Here is a 19025-nt window from a genome sequence, read left to right as displayed (position 1 = left end):
GCGCGCGCGCTCCCGGCGCTTCCTGCCGCTCGCGCTCCCGCTTCCATTCCCGGTGCCGCTCCCGGCGGGTTCCCGGCAGACGGCAGCACTGAGCCGAACGACCGCGCGGCTTTGGGGGCACCGCGGGTGAATTAATGAGGCCCCGTTGAAATCCCGGCCCGGATCCCAGATTTGGGGAGTCGCAGCGAGGGGAGAGAGGAAAAAACATCTGAATACACAGGGCTGTTCCTAGTTCCTTCATCCAGGTCACCTTTTACGTTTTCAAGCCCTTTATATTGTTTTCTTTATACACACAAGCGGTAGATTTGTATTTTCAAACCCTACAGATCCATATTCAGACTTATTATAGTCTAAAATCTGTCTGTAATACAGCAGATAGGAGGGTTTATTTTTAAATCATTTTTTATAACAATAAATATAACGATGAGAAAGTTTATAGTTTGCAGTATTTTACACACACACAGACACCCCCTCATGAATTTTCAGGCATTTGGAGGCTGTCATCTCCCTTTTTGGGTGGACCCCGCATGACCCCTCTCATCCCACCCCACCGTGGCTCTCCCAGTGACACCGGGGTGCCCCTAATGACACCATCACCCTCCAGATTCCCCCACCCCCAAAAGAAGGCACAAAACGAGTCCAGCTGCCCTGACCAGCAGCTCGATGCTTCCAGAAAGCCCTTTACACGTGGGCGTGCCACCCAAAAAAAGGAGGGGAAAAATCAAGGGAGGGCAGGGCAGCCCCCAAAGGGTTGGAGTCCCTCCAGCTCCCATCCAGCTGCCCCACAGCCCAAAGAATGTCCCCGGGTATGGGGCCTCATCTCCCGCTCCGGCTCCAGCAGTGCCAGGAGATGTCTCCTCCCTTCCCGGGGTGCTGCTGCAGGGATATTCCCCAGGGGGCTGCAGGACAGGCTGCACCGGGATGGCAGTCTGGGCTCCCAGACCCACCCGGCAGCTCCGGCCCTGGAGCTGCTGCTGCTGCTGCACCTCCCGCTCGGCCCGGGGGGCTGAGAGAGGGGGAACTCACAGAGGGAACTGGAAAAACCACCCCAAATCTCGGGAACTCTCTCTCTGCCAAAATCCTGTGCTTGTGTTTCCATACCGCCGGGAAAAACACTCCCACTGAAGGGGTCCTGGATTTTCCTTTGGCATTCCCTGGACTGGCGCAGCTCTAACTGATGCCATTAAATTCTCCACCTCCCAAATCCAGGTCCTCCTTTGCCGTGGAGTTTTTGCCTGTCCCGCAGTCCGGATGGACCTCTGGCAGCTGCACTGCCCAAGAGCTGCCGTGGACCTGCTGGGAAACTTCCCACCACCAGGAGGGAGGCAGAAACAAGCTAATTCAGGGCAGCACCTCAAAATATTGGGGGAAAAAGACCACAACATTCCACGGCCTCTCCTTGTAAACAAACATCAAACTCCTTAAATACACTTTCAGCTTAAGGAGCACAAGTCAGTTGCATAAATTACACAATGTTAACTTTGTTTTACAAGTTTCAGGGTTAAGGACAATAATGAAGCAATGACCCAGAAACACATCAGGACTCACTGGCACTACTTCAAGGCTGCGGGGAAAGCCTGGAAAACCCTCAGAAGCCACGCTGATTTGCCTGATTCGTCCCAGTCTCTTCCTGCACCTTGACTGCTTTTAGCACAGGTGCTGCTGTCTCGGTAAGGTCTTGGAATACCGAGCTGTAAGAGAGTTTAAGAACTTACCAACTGAAAAAGCAAAAAGATTTATCGTGGGCATCTGAACTCCCACAAACAGCTCCTCTCCCCTTTCAGTACAAAATTATTTCCGTGGTATCATTTAGCAGGAAGCGAATGAGAACTCAAGAACGATGTGCTCTCCAGAACAGACTGAAGAATAGGATGCAGAACACATCTTACTTGATTTTCACTATTTGTGTTAAAATATGTCGTAGAAAATCTCCAGCCTCCTGCTGGAATGGAAAACATCCTCAATGGAAACTTGGGAGTGGACCCGAGAGCTGAGTCCAGGCTACGGCCCTGAGGTCATGGCCCCTATGGCCAGGAGGCAAGTCCAGACACATCCAATGAAGGAAATCACCTTCTTCTCCACTAAGAAACCCAGGAGGATTTGAGGGATGATGGTAGAGGGGTAGCAGATGTCCAGGAGTGACAAGTGGCTCAGGAAGAAGTACATGGGGGTGTGGAGGTGCAGATTGATCCAGATTCATGTCATTCCTCCCAGAATTCCTTTGAGATGGCAAGGAATAAGACAAAACACATCACCTGCAGGTCTGTTTGGGTTGTGAAGCCCAGGAGAATATACTGGGATGCAAATGTCTCATTGTCTCCAACCACGCTGAATATTTCATATATCCAGTTCAGCTGCTTTGTGTCTTTCAAACTGAAAAATTTAATAGGCTTAAATCCATCAATAATATTAAGAACATCAATTTTTGGCAATTGGTTATAAAAATTTCAGTCAATAAAAGGTAAATTCTCTTCGAAAGAGGAAAAGCACAAGTTCCTGACACCGGTATCCCTGTTCAGCCAACATATTTGGAAGCAGGTTGATATTTAAGATATTAAGAGGGGAAATACCATACCAGAATAAACCATAAATAAATTGCAAGGCTTCCTCCTAGTTCCCCTCCAACCATTCATACATGGAAGTCCATGATTTTCTCCATAATTGCTGGAAAAATGAAATTATTCCTCATCTTTCGACTGCTCCCAGTCCAGTCTGACCACTTGAAGAATAAATACCTGTTCCCCATGTCCCAGGAAGATCTTTTCTGTGAGAAAGCACTGCAAAACGTGACTTTGCATAGTGCATTTTTTCCTGGTGTAGGAATAAGAGCTGGGATTTGTCTCGCCTCACTTGGCTTCAGATGCGATGCTTCATTTGGCTCCCTCTCGCCGCTCTCCAGGGAGAGATCAGCAGCTCCTGAAATCCCACTCTATGACAGATAGAATAAATAAACATTGATTTTTCTCCTGGATAACATTAATCATGGCTTGACAGAGTTACACCAGAGAGTAAACCAAGAGTAGGCACTGCCGGCTCCTGCCAGACGGATCCAAACCTAAAAATCATCATTATTGGATCAGCTTTGGCCGAAGGGCTGAGCTTCATCCCCAGAACCCAACGTCCCGTTTCAGGTGTCCCAGGAGAGACGTGTCTGGTCTCCTGGTGTTGTTAACGAGGATTTAGAGCTTCTTTTCATCACCCACGTGGAGATCCTGGGGGTGAAGTGGTGGCTGGGACACCGGCACGGCACCAGAGGTGTCACAAATAATGAAAAATCGAGCGGTTTTGGGGCTGAGTCCTCCCCTGGGGGCAGCATCCACCTGCCTGGATGCGACATCTGCTGCCACCGTGGGAGAGCCGACCTCGATTTCTTGATTAGCTGAAGTTCAGCCTCGCTTTTTCTCGCTCAACAGAACAAACTTCGCTTCTGTGTGAAGAGTCTGAGACGTAGAAGGGAAATAAATTCAATTAAAAAGTATGGATTAGTTTTTTTTTCCCCTGCTGAGAGGCGGGTGGTTGGTCCGCTGAATAACTAAAGGAATATTCATCCTTGTCCTCCTGGGGTGAGGATCTCCATTGTGGCACCTGTTTTCCTACTCAGATTCCGTGAGATCTTTGGGAAAGGCAGTAGAGGACCTTTCATTGAGCCACCTGAGGACTGACCAACACCATCCCATCCAACCTGGCCTTGGGCACTTCCAAGGGATGGGGCAGCCACAGCTTCTCTGGGCAAAACCTGTGCCAGGGCCTCATCCAATTTTCTCCCAGTATCAGTGTGGAAAGCAGAAATTATTTACCCCTCATGAAGAGCATCGATACTTGAGCAAAAAAACCTGCTGTTTATAATCTTCATTCATGGAAAGACCAAGGGGTTTGTCACTGCCTGCCCCTGCAGGAGGAAATTTTCCTCCTGACAAATGGCTTTGGAAGCAGCTCCTTAAGGCAGAGACCTGCACTGATAAATAAACACAGTTAGTTAAATAAACTCACTGATTTTCAGGAAGCTAAATAGAAGCAGGAGGATTTATTTCCTACTTCTTTATTTTTATATATATATATGTGTGTATGTATGTATGTATATACATATATACACAAAAATTTTATACAATTTTATATATACAAATTTTATAGGAAAAGAATTTAATATATTATTTTTATACGTATAAAAAAATAGATATATAATTTCTTAATATATATATAAGAATTTTTTCTAAAAATATATGTAATTATGTATATGCACATTTGTCTCTTGGAATATATAGTTGATCTCTTGGCATCACAGGGAATTAAAAAGAACTGTTGTAAGAAACTGAGATTCAGGGACTGGGAGAGAGACCAGGATTTGGAGAGGTGTTACAACTGCTAATTGGGATGAAAGAAAAACTCTTCAGGAGTTCCCCTGCTGCAAATTATTTTTACATTTCTCTGGTGATAATTATCAAGTGAATTTAAGTCCTTCAGGCTCGAACTGACTCTTCAGCCTGTCCTGGAGTTTGTCTGCTCTGAATAAGTCCCACATTTCTCAAGTGGCTGTGTCACCCTGCCAGCCTTTCACCACCACGCAGCAAGAGGAGAAATCCCTGCCATTTTTCGAAACAAAAACGCTTGAAATAAATCAGATGAGTCAAAGCCCCCAGACATATAATTGTCTCCATAAGGGGAACCTGTGGTGACTTATTTAAAGCCACCAAGGAGAGAGGATGAGTCCTGGGCTGAGATGACTCCGCTCCTGAAACCTGGAAGCAGAAATTATGAGTAAACTGCAGCTGGGATGGAAAATCAGCCTCGCCTGGATGGGGGGAGACAAGGAGGAGATGGGTTGGTGGGGGAGTTCTGGAGCCATCAAACGAACCAGGTGCATCTGAATACAGCATATGGAGTCCTGGAATGGTTTGGGTTGGAAGGGACCTTATGGATCATCCAGTTCCTGGATGGGCAGGGACACCTTCCCCTAGCCCAGGTTGCTCCAAGCCCTGTCCGGCCTGGCCTTGGGCACGTCCAGGGATGGGGCAGCCACAGCTTCTCTGGGCAACCTGTGCCAGGGCCAGAGAAGTTTGGGATGCCCCATCCCTGGAATGGATGACACTGTGTATGTGGGAGGGGTACGTTCCTATGTGGAGGCAAAAAATTACAATAACATCATGCCTTCATTTGCCACATTAATTAGTGCTGCATTGAACTGGCAACAGACCTGTTGAAAAGTGATTTCCAATCAGTTTGGATCCATTAAAACAAGACCAGCGTTCCTGATTGCAATTTCATCCATGTGCAGCTTCAAGGAAAAACCATCTCCTTCTAATCCAATTTATACCTGCATTGTGCAAGTATTTATACTTCCTTGTGCCTCCCGGGTGTGCTGATATCGGGAATATTCATCCAAAATTTGAGCTGGAAATTAAGACTCAGATGTACTGGAGTGTGTGTTTTGCCTTCAGGAAGGACCTTAATAACTTGGAGGCATTTTCTTATATCCCATAAAAACCTTCACGAAGAGGCTCCTGCTTCTGCAGGAACTTGGGAAGGATGACTTTCCCCATCCAGTGAAAAATTGTCTCAAAACCAATTAAAATTTCACCCTCTCTGGATAATGACAGCTCAAGCCAAGGTACTCACAGGTCCTTGAGCTGGAGTCCACAGGCTCCATCTTTTGGTCTTCCCACACCAGGAAGTTTTCCCTGTTCCACCCTCTAACGTGGCCAGAAGATTTAAGTTTTACACCATCCCCACGGGACCAATTACCAAAGGGTCTCTGAGGCACCTGAAAACAGAATGAGCCTTCCCCAAGGGCCCTGGGATCCATCCCGAGGTTTCTCTGGGATTTTAGGGAAGGGATCCCCACGGCACATCAGAACTGATACCTGCAGAGCCTGAGCAATGCTGCTCATGTGCACGTGATTGGGAGGAGTGCAATACAAAATCAAGGATTTTTGCTGAAGACTTGAATTTGAAAGATTTTTTTTTTATTCTTCTCCAATTCTATATTATCATTTAATTATATAATTGTATTTTTGTATAATATATATTTTATTTATTACATGTGGGAGGGGAAAAAAACTAACTCTAAGTAATGGACATACTTAAGGAAATTATTTCTTCATCTTAGCAATTATCAATTTTCTTTTGTACTACACGTTCCCTAGAGCAGATCCTAGATCCTGGAATGGTTTGGGTTAGGAGGGACCTTAAAGCTCATCTTGTTCCACACCCTTGCCATGGGCAAGGACACCTTCCACTAGCCCAGGTTGCTCCAAGCTCCATCCACATGTGGCCTTGAACACTTCCAGGGTACAACTTCACCTGCTGAAATTTTCTTCCTCTTTTCTTGTTCAGGGTTAAAAAAAAAAAAAATAATTAAAAATTAATAGGTAAAATAAATAAAGATCCGACTCTGACCCAAAAATATGTTGAGAAACGTCTGGTTGACAAATGAGTGTTACTCCTTCCTGCCCTCTCACTTCCCTTTTCCCACTAGCTGTGCTGACTGGTTGCTGCTCCTTGCGAGACAACCTTTTGCTGGGGTCGATTCCCCTTCTCACCCTCCCAAAGCAGCTTTTACTTCCTCATTCCACCTGTGAGTCAGAAGTTCATTGCAAAAAGTCATTTGACCAGCTGCCAGTGCTCTTCTCCAGCTGCCGGTGGGTGTCCTTGCACCCAGGATGCATTGATGGCTCACCTCCACCTTGGTGGCCTCCACAGCCTGCCTTGGTGTCTGGGGCAAGGCTTTCTGGTTTCCACCTGCCCATTTTGGACCAAAAAAGCTCATTTTGCAAAGCCACGTTGCGTATCGTGCGCTTCAGCATGGGTTCAGGAGATCCACCTGCGGTCGTCTACGCTGACCAGAGAATCCTGGAACGGCTTGGGTTGGACGGGACCTTAAAGCTCGTCCAGTTCCACCCAGGAAATCCAGGAGCTCCGAATGAGGAGCCCTGCAAGCTCCACTCCTGCCTGGGGCTGAGCCCCCTCCATCTCCCTCTCCGCTGTCAGCTCTGCCTCTCGCACCTCCTCATCTCCCCGCTCGATACGGCCCCGCGGCCACGGCCCGGCTGACAGCGGGAGATGGATGGGGCCGAGCCGGCTCCGTGGGGCGGGGGACACGTGTGCGGCTGTGACGGATGGAGGGGGGCCTGGCAAGACGATTCCTCCCTGGTTTTGCATCAGCCCTGCTTCCAAAATCCGGTGCTGCCCACGCTGCCCCCTTGACCCCACTCCACAGTGTACGGAGGACACAGGATTCCCCCCCAAGGCAGAAGGGATGACTGAGACCCAGCCTGGAGACATGCAAAGCAGGAAGGGATTTCAGTCCAGTGCCACCATCACTGGGGCACCAATGGGGAGAAAAAAACTACCAGCATCCCCATGAGGACACCTCCTTCTCATCCAGATCCTTCCCCAGAGCTTCAGCATTCCTCATCCCACTGGAATACACTCTGTGGTGTGCAGTGAGACAGTTCGTAGGGGACTGGGGGGCTCTGGACTAGCCCCTTGCTTTCCCACCATAGCCCCCTGCCCTGGTGTCTGTCACCTCCCTGCAAATATCCCTCAGCCCCACGGCGCCGGCTCGTCCCCATCCATCTCCCACTGTCAGGCCAGTGCTGAACACACTGATGGGGGGCACGGGGGTCCCAGGCACCAGGCCAGAGACAGGACCCACACTGGGACGGGTTTAGGGGAGGGGGCAGCCTGGTCCTCCCCCCCACCCCACAGAGGCTTTGCCAGAACAGCCAATGCCTCAACACCTCACTGTGATTTTTAATATCGGGTAGTGACGGCAGCACACAGAGAGGGGCTTTGCCCGGGGGAGGGGGTCGGAGCAGCCCCCATCTCCCCTGCTCAGATCTGTGATAGAAAGGGGACATGGAGACCCCAAAACAGATGTCTCTCTGCAGCTCAGGGTGCCCCAAGCCCCGGCTGGGGACGAGTGGTGGTCCCAGCGGTGCCAGCGCTCACCTCCTATCCGTCATCATCGCGTCAAGGCAGGGCAGGGAAGGGGGCTGTGCTCCAGCCTCTGAGGACCACCTCGGCTCCAGCCCCCGCCTCTCCACTGCGGAGCTGGGGCATAAAACCCCTGGCAGGCTGTGGGGGACAGTCTAGAGCCAGCGCTGCACTGGGACGGGGCTTCAGAGGGGTTCCCACTGCCACCATGCCCGGAGACAGAGCCACGGACGCCTCCTACCCTCCTGCTGCACCCATGGCAGGTAAAACTCACCCGCAGTAACGCTCCCTGGTCCCACTGGCAGGGTCCTGTGGTGGGGTCCCACAGTGTTATAAGGTGTGGGGGGTCACTCAGCCCCAAAAGAGTGGGACTGCAATAGGGAGGGGGATAAAACCCACCCCAACCCTCCCATCCCCCCACAGAGGGAGGGTGTGACGCGGTGTCCACACACCAGGTCTGCTCCCCCAGACCAACACCCCCTTCATCCCTCTGCAGCCTTCCTGGGGGCTGCAGGTGAGGGATCCCCGTGTGCCCCCGGTCTTGGGTGGGCTGGCGAGGGGCCAGGGGCCAGCGGCAAGAACCGGCGCGTGTGCCATGCCGTGGCACGGCTGGAGATGGGAAGCCTCTGGGAGGAGTTCAACCGCCTGGGCACCGAGATGATCGTCACCAAAGCAGGCAGGTTGGTACCTGAGAGGCACAGGGGGCTGCCAGGGCGGGGACACAACCTTCCCACCCCCCTTCTCTGCGCAGGAGGATGTTTCCCACCTTCCAGGTGAAGCTGTCGGGGTTGGATCCGTTGGCTGACTACGTCTTGCTCATGGATTTCATCCCGCTGGACGACAAGAGATACAGGTGGAGATGGGGTGATGGGGGCAGGGGGTTGGATCTGGGGGTGCTGAGCCCCACCCCGCCCTGCAGATACGCCTTCCACAGCTCCTCCTGGCTGGCGGCGGGCCGGGCCGAGCCAGCAGCTCCCGGACGTGTCCACTTCCACCCCGACTCCCCCGCCAAGGGCGCCCAGTGGATGCGGCAGATCGTCTCCTTCGACAAGCTCAAGCTGACCAACAACCTCCTGGACGACAACGGCCACGTGAGGACCCCACCATGGGGCGGGCAATGGGGGGGACATGATGCACCCCTGCACAGGAGAGGGGTCCTGCCACCTTCCCCTTTCCCCCTGCCCCCAGATCATCCTAAACTCCATGCACCGCTACCAGCCCCGATTCCACGTCGTCCTCGTGGACCCGCGGCGCGACAGCGAGCGCTTCGCCCACCAGAACTTCAAGTCCTTCAGCTTCCCCGAGACCCAGTTCATGGCGGTGACGGCCTACCAGAACCACCGGGTGAGCATGGGGTGGGGCAGGACACCGGGGTACCCTCCCAGGGACCCCCTGACCCCGCTCCCCGCCGCAGATCACCCAGCTGAAGATCGCCAGCAACCCCTTCGCCAAGGGATTTCGGGATGGCGACCCCGAGCCGTGGTAAGGGACCACACAATGCTGCCCCCACACTGCAGTGAGGGGGTCACACTGCCTCCCCTGACCCCCCATCTCTCTTGCAGGTGTGGGGTGCCAGCAGGGTCGCTGCTGGGGGCGACAACCCGCGCCCGGGCTGCCCCACTGCCCCCCCGTCCCGAGAAGCAGGAGAAAGGTAGGGGGGCTGCGGAGGGGGCTGACCCCCTGCTGCTGCCTCTCTCCCCCCCAGGGGCTCCCCGCAGCCATGGGGCGCTGGTTGCTGCCGCCCAACAACCAGCAGCACCCCCCAATTTCCCCGAGCTCCCTGCACCTCCCTTCCAGCCTCTGACCTGCCCCCCCAGTGTCTATGTGGGGGCCAAACCCTGCACCCTGCCCTACCCCCTGCCCGCCTTCCCCCCGCTCAACACCTACAGTACCACCACGGGCCCCACCTTTGGCTACGGGCAGCAGTGATGGGGGGCACCCCCAAATCCCCCCCCGACCCCTTACCCAAGGGATGGCAATGCAGAGCAGGGGGGAAGCCATGGGGACAGCTTTATTCACTGCCAAGGAGGGGACAGGGGGATGCTGCAGCCAGACCCCACTGCCCCTCGGCTCTGGGGGTCCAGCAGGGGGGAATTTGGGGTGCCGCAGATGTTCCGAGCCCCCGACATTCCCTCAGCACGGCTAGTCCCAGGTGTCTGGTGCGAAGGCGAAGGGGCACAGCTTGTACCCGGCACCCACGTAGAACTTATTCTGGAACTCCACCCTGGCGAGGAGAGGTGGAGGGGTCAGGGGTGGTTGGTGGGGGTCCACCACCCTCCCACCTCCCCCAGACCCCACCAGCTTTGGGGGCTCACCAGTGCAGGCGCAGGGCGTGGAGGAAGGCGGAGAGCCCCTCCATCACCAGCAGGATGGCCACGGTCAGCACGGCGAAGGCGGCGAACACGGGCACCAGCACCACCCCGCCCACGTAGCTCAGCCCCACGAAGCCGTTCCGCATCACCATGGTCCACAGGACCTCCGAGAGCTCTGGGAATGGGCGGGACAGGGGCAGGCAGAGGGGGTGAGGGTCTGCCCAGCTCCAGTGGGGGACAGAGGGGGCCAAGGGCACTCACGGGCGTGCGCCAGGCTGAGCGCCCAGAGCCGCAGGTAGGACGCGGTGTTGGAGACGCAGCCCAGGCAGTACTCGATGGTGTGGATCGCCTGGTGCATGAAGATTTCGGAGAAGTCCAAGTGCTGCAGGGGGATGGAGGGGACACGGGACATGAGCAGGGGGCACAGACACCCCTACTCCCATCATCTGAGCTCGCCTGGGTGCCCCTCACCTTGGCGTCAGGGCTGTGCCCCCCGCTCTCCACGTCCTCCTTGGTGGCGTTGACAGAGTTCCCGGCCTCCTGCCCATCCAGCAGTGGTTCCTGCTCTCCCGTAGCCACCGGCTGCACCGGGACAGCACCGGCAGGCAGTGAGACGTGGCCCCCCTGCACCTCCCCCCTGAGCCCACCCACAGCCCCCCAGCCTTACCCTACTCGAGGCGCGCTGCCGGCACCACAGGTACAGCGGCGTCCCCAGGAGCAGGACGGGCACCGATGCCAGAGCCAGCACCACCAGCACCGTCTGCACCGGCACCTGTGGCACGGGGACATTGTTCTGGGGTCCCCTATGGGCTACTCGAGCTGAGAACGGCCCCACTCACGACACCAGGGCTCCCAGCTCTCCCACCCTGGGTAGGGGGTGGGTGGTCCCCATGGCGGTGGGGTGGTACCTGCCCCTGGTAGAGCGGGAGGTTCTCGACATTGGAGGTGAAGAGGAACATGTCGATGAAGTGGATGAGGATGCTGGGGGCCACCTGGGAGTCGGCAGCGCTGTACTTGAGCCACTTGTAGAAGATGAGGAAGACCAAGTAGCCAAAAAGAGCCAGGAGGAAAATCATCTCCGGGAGGAACTCCAGGACCAGCCGGTGCCGCTGCTTGAAGTGCCTGGTGGGGGAGGACATCAGACAAGCTCAGTCTGTCCCTCCTTACCCTCCTGTGTCCTCGGCACCCACTAAGGTGTAGGAGTACAGGACCCAAGTCACCCACCCCATCCCACCCAGGTGAGTCCAATCCTGGTCCCCTTGGCATGACAAGAGCCAGTGGGAGCAGCCCGAGAACTCACAGGTGGTTGAAGACCCCCAACATGACGCCAAAGCCCATGTGCACGATGCCCAGCACCACTGACATCTTCATCTTGAAGGAGTTGAGGAAGTTGAGATGGTTGGTGGCCAAGCTCCAGATCTGTTGTGGACAAGGTGGGTGAGACTCTGCGCCACCTCAAAGAGGGTCCCACCTCACTGTCACCCCTATGGGACACTCACCGGGTCGATCCCAAATGGATACGGCCCTCGGAAGACACCGGTGACATTGGGGTCCAACGTGAGGGAGGGGTGGGTGGCGAGGTAGGCAGAGCTGGGGGCAGAGCAAGGGGTGTCAGCACTGTCAGGGACCCAGGGAGGCAGGCAGGGGGTGCAGGGGTGGGATCCCACCTCCAGGAGGAGTGGTTGGCCATGGTGGCCACGCTCCAGGCGGAGGGGAAGATGACGGTGGCTTTGCTGAAGCACTCGTTGTAGATGAAGCCGGTGTAGATGGAGAAGGCACCCATGAGCAGAATGAGGTAACGCCCCTCGAAGAATGTCAGCCAGATCTGGTGGGGGAAAATATGGCTCCCATGTCCCTCACTACCTCCCCCGCCCAAGCCCTCCCCCTCCCACACCACCACCCCTGACCCACCCTGTGCCACCAACCCTCTCCCATGCTTCCAACCCCAATCCCATGCCCCCAACCTTGCGTCGCACCTTCAACCCCATCCCATGCTTCCAAGGCCATCCCACATCTCCAACCCCATTCCACGTCCCCCAGCTCGTCCCTTATTTCCAACCCCATCCCACCCCTCCGTCCCGCCCCCACCTCGTTGGTGCCCTGCCGCAGGCGGGGGCTGTCCTCGTACAGCACCATCCAGAGGGCGAAGAGGAACATGAGCAGCCCGTGCCCCACATCCCCAAACATGATGGCAAAGATGAAGGGGAAGGTGATGATGGCGTAGGGCGCTGTGGGACACAGGGACTGCATCATGTGGGGTGCCCTCCCCAGCTCTGGGTCACGGCGGGGATCCGGGGGGGCCTTACCAGGGTTCACCTCCTGGTAACTGGCCACCCCGTAGGCGTCCACGATGCTCTGGAAGCCGGCGGTGAACTTGTTGGTGCGGATGAGGGTGGGGGGGCTCTCTGAGGTGGGGACGCGCTGCACGAAGCACTCCACGCTGGAGCCACTCTGGTACTGCGGGGACGGCACCCGGAGCCTGATCCTGGCACCCCCTTGCATGGCACCACCCCACGGCAACCCCCTGCCCAGCACCTGGAGCCTGGTCCTGGCACCCCCCTTCCTGGCACATGCCCCACAATGGTGAGGGGACATAAGGACACTGAGTGACCTCTGGCACGAGGACCTGGGGACACTGAGCAACCCCTGGCACAAGGACACGAGGACACCAACCAACTGCTGGCATGAGGATGTGGAGGCACGAAGAAACCCAGGCACAAGGACAGGGGAACATCGAGTAACTTCTGGCATGAGGGCATAAGGGCACCGAGCAACCCTTGGCATGAGGATGCGGGAACAACGAGCAGCTGCTGGCATGAGGACAAGGGGACACCAAGCAGCTCTGGCATGAGGACACAGCATGTCCAGGATGGGGATGTGGGGACACCAAGTCGCTCACCGATCCCTGGCGCAGGGCATCCTGCACTTGGGTGAGGTCCCTCACGGGGCACCAGACCTCAGCAATGAGGCACTTCTCAGTGACATCGAAGCTGCACTGGTTGAGGATGAGGTAGATGGCCTTCATCTTCTGCACCTGCACGCGCCAGGCGGGCAGCGCCAGCGCCACCTTGTCCAGAACCTGTGCCAGGTACTGCTCCGTCTCCTCCAGCACCTGCGGGCACCTGGGTCAGGGATGCGGGTCCCGGTGCGGGTCCCAAGTCCCCCCATGGCACCCAGCTCACCACGCTGAGATCCTGGATCTGGCTGTGCAGCCCGGTGATGGTGTCCTCCCGGCTGGCTTCGCTCTCCGGGTATGGATACACCTGGCAGTGAAAGCTGGGACAGACGGACACCACCGTGTTAGGGTGTACCAGGGCTTCCCAGCCCAGCCCTGTGGGGGTATCCAGGGTGGGTGTTACTAAATAAACCTCCGTGTGGACAGAAACGGCCCCTCACCAGTCCGAGATCTTGCGGATCTTCTGCCCGATCTGCTCGCCCCAGTAGGAGATGAGGAAGATGACCCAGGTGACACTCTCGCCCTGGGAACAGCACAGCCCATGTCACCCTGGTGTCCCAGCCCCCCAACGCTACCAGCCCCCCCCTCCCGGTGCCCCCTCACCGTGGCCGGGTCCTCCATGGGCTCGGGCATCTCCACGAAGGAGGTCACCAGGTACCCGCGGCAGGCACGCCACAGCAGCCGCTCGAAGGCGGTCACTCGCCAGGGGTGGATGACACCAGCCACGAAGCTGCAGAGACACGGCAGGGGTGTCGGGACGGGCAAGCTGCCCCCCAGCCATGCCACTGTCCTGCAGGCCATCTCCAACCCTTATCCCACAGCTTCCCAGTCGCCCCGTGGCCACATCGCTGCCCCGCAGCCCCTCTCCACCCCCCACCCCTGCCCCAGCAGATCTCACTTGATCTTGCGCTCGAGGTGCTGGTGCAGGGAGGGGTCGAGGATGGGCTCTCGGTCCGAGAGCGCCCGTGGCCGCGGCGGAGAGCCCAGGGGGGCCTGCGGCGATTCGGAGCAGAGAGATGAGTCTGAGGGGCGGGGGGGAATCTGAGGCCCCAAGCAGCCCCCTGCGGCCGGCGGGCCCCCCCCGACCCACCGGCAGGCTGGTGAAGCGCTGTCCCTCCCGCAGCACATGCAGGTACTGCCGCAGGTCCCGCAGGCGCCCGCGCAGGGACGAGCGATTCCGGGTGACCTCCCGCAGCTCCTGCGCCAGCTGCTCCGACTGCTCCTGCACCCGCAGCGCTTCCCGCGCCAGCGGCGCCCGCGGGCTCTCGGGGCACGGCCCCAGCACCCGCCCCGCGCCCCGCAGCTCCTGCTGCAGGAAGGCTGGGGAAGGGGAGGGGGAGAACACGGTCAAAGTGGAGGGCTTAAGGGAGGGATACCCCTAAGAAGCCCCCCCAGTCAGCCCCGCGCCCCTCGCGGCACTCACTGAAGGTTTTCTCCATGTCCTCACAGCGCCGCACCTCGCCCACGAAGCGCCGCTGGAAGGGGCTCACTTTGGGGTTCAGCTGTGGGAGGGGGGACAGTCAGGGCACGGCCCCACGGGATGGGGAGTCCAGCATCCCGGGGTGACAGGCAGCACAGGCACCTCAAAACACCATCCCAAATTCCCGGCACCTCAACCCAGCCTGACCAACTTCCCTGCTCCCAGAGCATCCCAAACCAACCCTCCTGCACCCATAAGTATCCCAAATCACCCGCCCCAAACAGCCGGCACCCTAACCCACCCAGACCAATTCCGTCCCCAGAGCACCCCAAAACACCTATCCCAAACCCAGATCCACCCAGACCAACCTCCAGGACACTCCAAAAGACCCCCCACACGCCCCCCCCCCAACCCCTACTTACATCCCTGAACTCCAGCAGCCCGCGCTCCCCCAGCTCGCTGATGCAGCTGTAGGCAGAGGCGGACTGGAGGAAGAGCTGGGCCAGGCAAACCTCCTCGCTGCGGAACAGGGACCCCATGGCCTCCCCAGACCCCCAGAGACCCCCAATCCGGCTCGGGGTGCGGAGGCGTCAGGGCACCCGCCTGGGGATGGGATGGAACGGTACAACAGGGAATGGGATGGGATGGGAATGGGGGACTGAGAGACAGGGGGGGTGAGGGTTGGGAAGGAGAACACCAGGGCAGGGGGGGGTCACCCCAGGCGTCACCCCGGGGGTCCCGGAGGCGGCGGCGGCGGCACCGCGGTGTCGCTTTGCTGTGGCCGTGGGAAACCGACCCGCTCCGGTCACACGCGGCTCTTCCCAGCACCGGGCTGGCAAAATACTTTCCAGACCTCCTATTTCCCCACAGTCCCCGCCCCGCTCAGCTGCCTCTGAGTCATGGCCAGCGAACCCCCCGCCCCGGGACCGCCCCGGTCCCGCTCCGGGCCCACCCGCCCCTGCTGCCCACCCTGCGGCGGAGCGGGGCGGGGATCCGCACTTCCTCTTCCCCTGGAAGAGCCCGGCCCCGGGGAGGGACCGACGGGCCCGGCCCCGCCGCCCCACGGGAACCCCCGTCTCGGGACATCCCGCATCCTACACCGCGGTGGGAAGGGGCCCCTCGGAGACAGGACCCCCCTTGCGACATCCCCCGAGGAGGATGGCAATGGGAAACAGCCCCCCACCCCACCCCGGAGCCGGGAAAGCCCCCACCAGTACCACCAGGACGCTCCGGCAGTGCCACCAGGACTCCATACCAGGATCACCAGGCACCCCACACTGGATTACTGGGACCTCCATACCGAAACTACCAGGACCCCCCCACTGGTACCACTGGAATCTCCATATCAATACTATCAGGATTCCCCAGGTGGGATCACTGAGACCCCCAGGACTCCCACACCAGCACCACCAGGACCCCCACACTGGTATCACTGGGACCTCCATACCAAAACCACCAGGACCTCTCCTGTCAGGAAGGTTGGACCCCCACACTGGTACCACTGGGATCCTCGTGCTGGGATCACACTGAGACCCCCATGATGGGATCACTGGGACCCTCCTGCCAGGATGACCAGGACCCCCACACCAGTACCTCCAGGATCCCCCTGCTGGGACCACCTAGACTCTCACACTAGCACCACTAGGACCCCCACAACAGTACCACAGGCCCCCTGTACCTGGCTGCCCCTGGAAGCTGGAAATGAGTCCCCCAGCTCTCCCCTAATTCCCTCCCAACGCTGCTGCTCCATCCCTGCCCACCCCTAATCCCATCCCACACCTTTCTGTGCAACCCACTCCCCCACCCCAAGGTTGGTGTCACCCCCAGGACCCTCATCCTCCTCCTCAAAACACAGCCACACACCCAGGGATCCCCCTGGGGCTCAGGGGGTCAAACCCCAGCACTGGAAAGGAAAAGACACGGAGCTGCGGGTCGGGAAGGGGCCGGTGCCCCCGGTGGTGGGTGAACCCCCAGACCCTTTATTTGGTGGTGGGTGGGTGCTGGGGGGGCCGTCACCGGTACAGGTAATCGGCCTGGATGTTGGCAGCGATCTCGGCCTCCCACTTGTCGCCGTTGTTGAGCAGCTTCTCCTTGTTGTAGAGCAGCTCCTCGTGTGTCTCCGTCGAAAACTCGAAGTTGGGACCCTGCCAGGGTGGGAGGAGGAGGGTCGGTCACCCTTGGGGTCAGCGCGGTGGGGAAGAGGGGGTCCGTAGCGCCCCCAAAGCCCCGCTCACCTCCACGATGGCATCCACGGGACAGGCCTCCTGGCAGAACCCGCAGTAGATGCACTTGGTCATGTCAATGTCGTAGCGGGTGGTGCGGCGGCTGCCGTCGGCGCGGGGCTCGGCCTCGATGGTGATGGCCTGGCGCGGGGACAGCGTCAGCCCCGGAGCCCCTGGGCGGCGGGAGCAGGGGGAGGAAGGCTCACCTGTGCTGGGCACACGGCCTCGCAGAGCTTGCAGGCAATGCAGCGCTCCTCCCCGGATGGGTAGCGGCGCAGCGCGTGCTCCCCGCGGAACCGCGGGCTCAGCGGGCCCTTCTCGAACGGGTAGTTGATGGTGGCCGGCTCCCGGAACAGGTAGCTCATGGTCATGGCCAGGCCTGGCAGGGACAGAGCAGGGTTATGGAGGGGGGATGGCACCCCGCAGACGGGCAGGGCGAGCGGGCCTCACCTCGGATGAGCTCGGTCCAGAGCAGGGTCTGCGCGGCGCGGTCGGTGATGGAGCGCATGTCCATGGCGGGCTCCTGGACGTTGACGTACTCTGCGGGAAAAGGGAGCTGTGTCTGCCCCGCACACCCCGGGGGCAGGAGCTGTGCCCACCGCAGGGAGGGGACGCAGAGGGGACACAGAGGCGACACGGCCCTACTCACTGTAGCAGTCCCTGGGGGTGCTGGTGCTGAGCAGGCGCAGCGGGACCGGGGGGCCTGGGGGAGGGATGGGGAGTTAGGAGGGGTCGATATGGGGCTTAGGGGGGCTCGGGGGTGCCTGGTGTGGCCTCACCTGTGCGGGAAGCCCGGTACAGCAGTCGCAGCGCCGCCATGGCTGGTCCTGCGGTGCAGAGGGAACCTCAGGGGCTGCAAACAAGGGAAGGCCCCCAACTTCCCACGGGGGGGCCTGGGACCCTGACCCCCACCTGTCCACCCAAAGAGGCCCGGACATCAGGCACCTCTCCTCCCGCGAGGGACCCCGGTGTCCCAACACCCCCCCCGGGGACCCCAAGTGTCCCCCCAAGGGACCCGGCCGTCCTGCTCCCACCCCAGTCCCCCCTGGGATGTCCCATTCCTCCTCCGAGGGACCCAAGTGTGCTCCCCAAATCACTCAGGGGTCCTGTCCCCTCAATAAAGGATCCAGGCGTCCCCCCAAGGGACTCAGGTAGCCCCCCCTACCCCCATGCCCCAAAAGCCCAGCCCCAAGCCCCCTCCCCACTCTCCAACAGCCACTGACCCTCGTCGGCGGGACCAACCGCTCCTGTCACCCCCCCAAATCGCCGCTCACCCTTTGCGCGTGTCCTCGGGGGCGCGGTACGGGCCGCCCCCTCTGCCCTAAGTGGGACTCCCCATCCCGGCACAGCCCTCGGGCCCCTCCGGGCCCCCCCGTTGTCCCCTCACCTGCCCCAAGGACCCTCCGGCGCCCTGACCCCTGGTCGCCCCCGCAGGCACTGCGCATGCGCGCCCGGCGGCGCCGGGTGGGCGGGGCGCGCGGCGATGGATCTGCTTCCCATTGGTCGGAGCCCCGCTGGCGGGGAGGGGGAGGGCGGCCGGGCGTCACTCATTGGATGGAGCTGTGCCCGCGCGCGCAGCGATTGGCTGGGACGGAGGAGGGGCGTGTCCGAGCGGCCGGCGGAAGCGGAAGCGCGTGTTCATGGCGGTGGAGCCGCGCGTGGTTACGGCGGCGGCGCGGAGCTTCCCGGGGCCCGGCACTTCCCGGGCTTCTGGCACTTCCCGGCCTTTCGGGGCCTCCCGGCCAGTTCTTACAGCAGCACGGGCCGCGGGTGTCGGAAGGTCTTGAACTTGGAGCGGTCCAGCCCGCTTTGACTCACTGCAGAGCCCGGCACCGGGCACAGCCCCGAGGGAGCTCAAGGCGCGGGGACCAGGGCTCCAAGGACATGGAGAGCGGGGCAGGGGATCAGCCCGGGGGGCCTTCAGCGTTGGCATGGGCCGTGACACCCGGCACAGCCGCGGGAGCGGGACGCCGGTACTGGGCATCGTCCCCCTTTCCTTGTGTTTCCCTATTAAACTGTCTTTATCTCAACACCCTTCTCAGATTCTCTCCCTCCGTCGTACCCAGGGGGATCCCTCTGGGATTCAGCTACGGCACTCCACAGCCCGGCAGGGGTGGGAATCCCTTTTCTGAGCACAACCAGCCCCCCAAACTGGAGGATCATGGTGCTGGGATCATGGAGCA

General features: G+C 59.0%; 3 protein-coding genes across 6 annotated transcripts; 1 reads left to right on the top strand and 2 right to left on the bottom strand.

Annotated features, from left to right (window-relative positions):
* Positions 1-8140: 8140 nt before the first annotated feature.
* On the top strand, positions 8141-9503 carry TBX10 (T-box transcription factor 10). The gene is made up of 6 exons (XM_064659765.1): positions 8141-8195; positions 8429-8612; positions 8684-8785; positions 8852-9023; positions 9121-9276; positions 9347-9503. The coding sequence occupies exons 1-6, from the start codon at positions 8141-8143 to the stop codon at positions 9416-9418; spliced, it is 741 nt and encodes a 246-aa protein (XP_064515835.1). The 3' UTR covers positions 9419-9503.
* A 422-nt stretch (positions 9504-9925) lies between these two features.
* Positions 9926-16371, bottom strand: TCIRG1 (T cell immune regulator 1, ATPase H+ transporting V0 subunit a3). The gene is made up of 19 exons (XM_064659967.1): positions 15043-16371; positions 14624-14702; positions 14291-14520; positions 14099-14193; positions 13804-13930; positions 13641-13723; positions 13427-13520; positions 13144-13356; positions 12551-12701; positions 12333-12472; positions 11912-12069; positions 11744-11834; positions 11545-11663; positions 11153-11366; positions 10912-11016; positions 10716-10826; positions 10506-10626; positions 10248-10419; positions 9926-10156 (listed from the first exon to the last, which is right to left on the bottom strand). Exons 1-19 carry the CDS (start codon positions 15157-15159, stop codon positions 10075-10077), a joined length of 2502 nt encoding a protein of 833 aa, XP_064516037.1. The 5' UTR covers positions 15160-16371; the 3' UTR covers positions 9926-10074.
* A 181-nt stretch (positions 16372-16552) lies between these two features.
* On the bottom strand, positions 16553-18333 carry NDUFS8 (NADH:ubiquinone oxidoreductase core subunit S8). Of its 4 annotated transcripts, none has more exons than XR_010431669.1 (7): positions 18230-18302; positions 17622-17754; positions 17492-17545; positions 17293-17382; positions 17049-17221; positions 16855-16983; positions 16553-16764 (listed from the first exon to the last, which is right to left on the bottom strand). XR_010431669.1 is itself a non-coding variant. In XM_064660025.1 (7 exons), the coding sequence occupies exons 1-7, from the start codon at positions 18285-18287 to the stop codon at positions 16633-16635; spliced, it is 684 nt and encodes a 227-aa protein (XP_064516095.1). In that variant the 5' UTR covers positions 18288-18333; the 3' UTR covers positions 16553-16632. The 4 variants fall into 4 exon arrangements, 3 of the variants coding, with proteins under 3 accessions (XP_064516095.1, XP_064516096.1, XP_064516097.1); XM_064660025.1 differs by having other exon boundaries at positions 17622-17669; positions 18230-18333; XM_064660026.1 differs by having other exon boundaries at positions 17622-17695; positions 18230-18300.
* Between the last annotated feature and the right edge of the window lie 692 nt (positions 18334-19025).

This window comes from Pseudopipra pipra, chromosome 6 (genome assembly GCF_036250125.1).
Source record: "Pseudopipra pipra isolate bDixPip1 chromosome 6, bDixPip1.hap1, whole genome shotgun sequence".
NCBI lineage: Eukaryota > Metazoa > Chordata > Aves > Passeriformes > Pipridae > Pseudopipra > Pseudopipra pipra.
The sequence above is the reverse complement of the archived record's forward strand: the minus strand, read 5'-3'. Positions and strand labels throughout refer to the sequence as shown.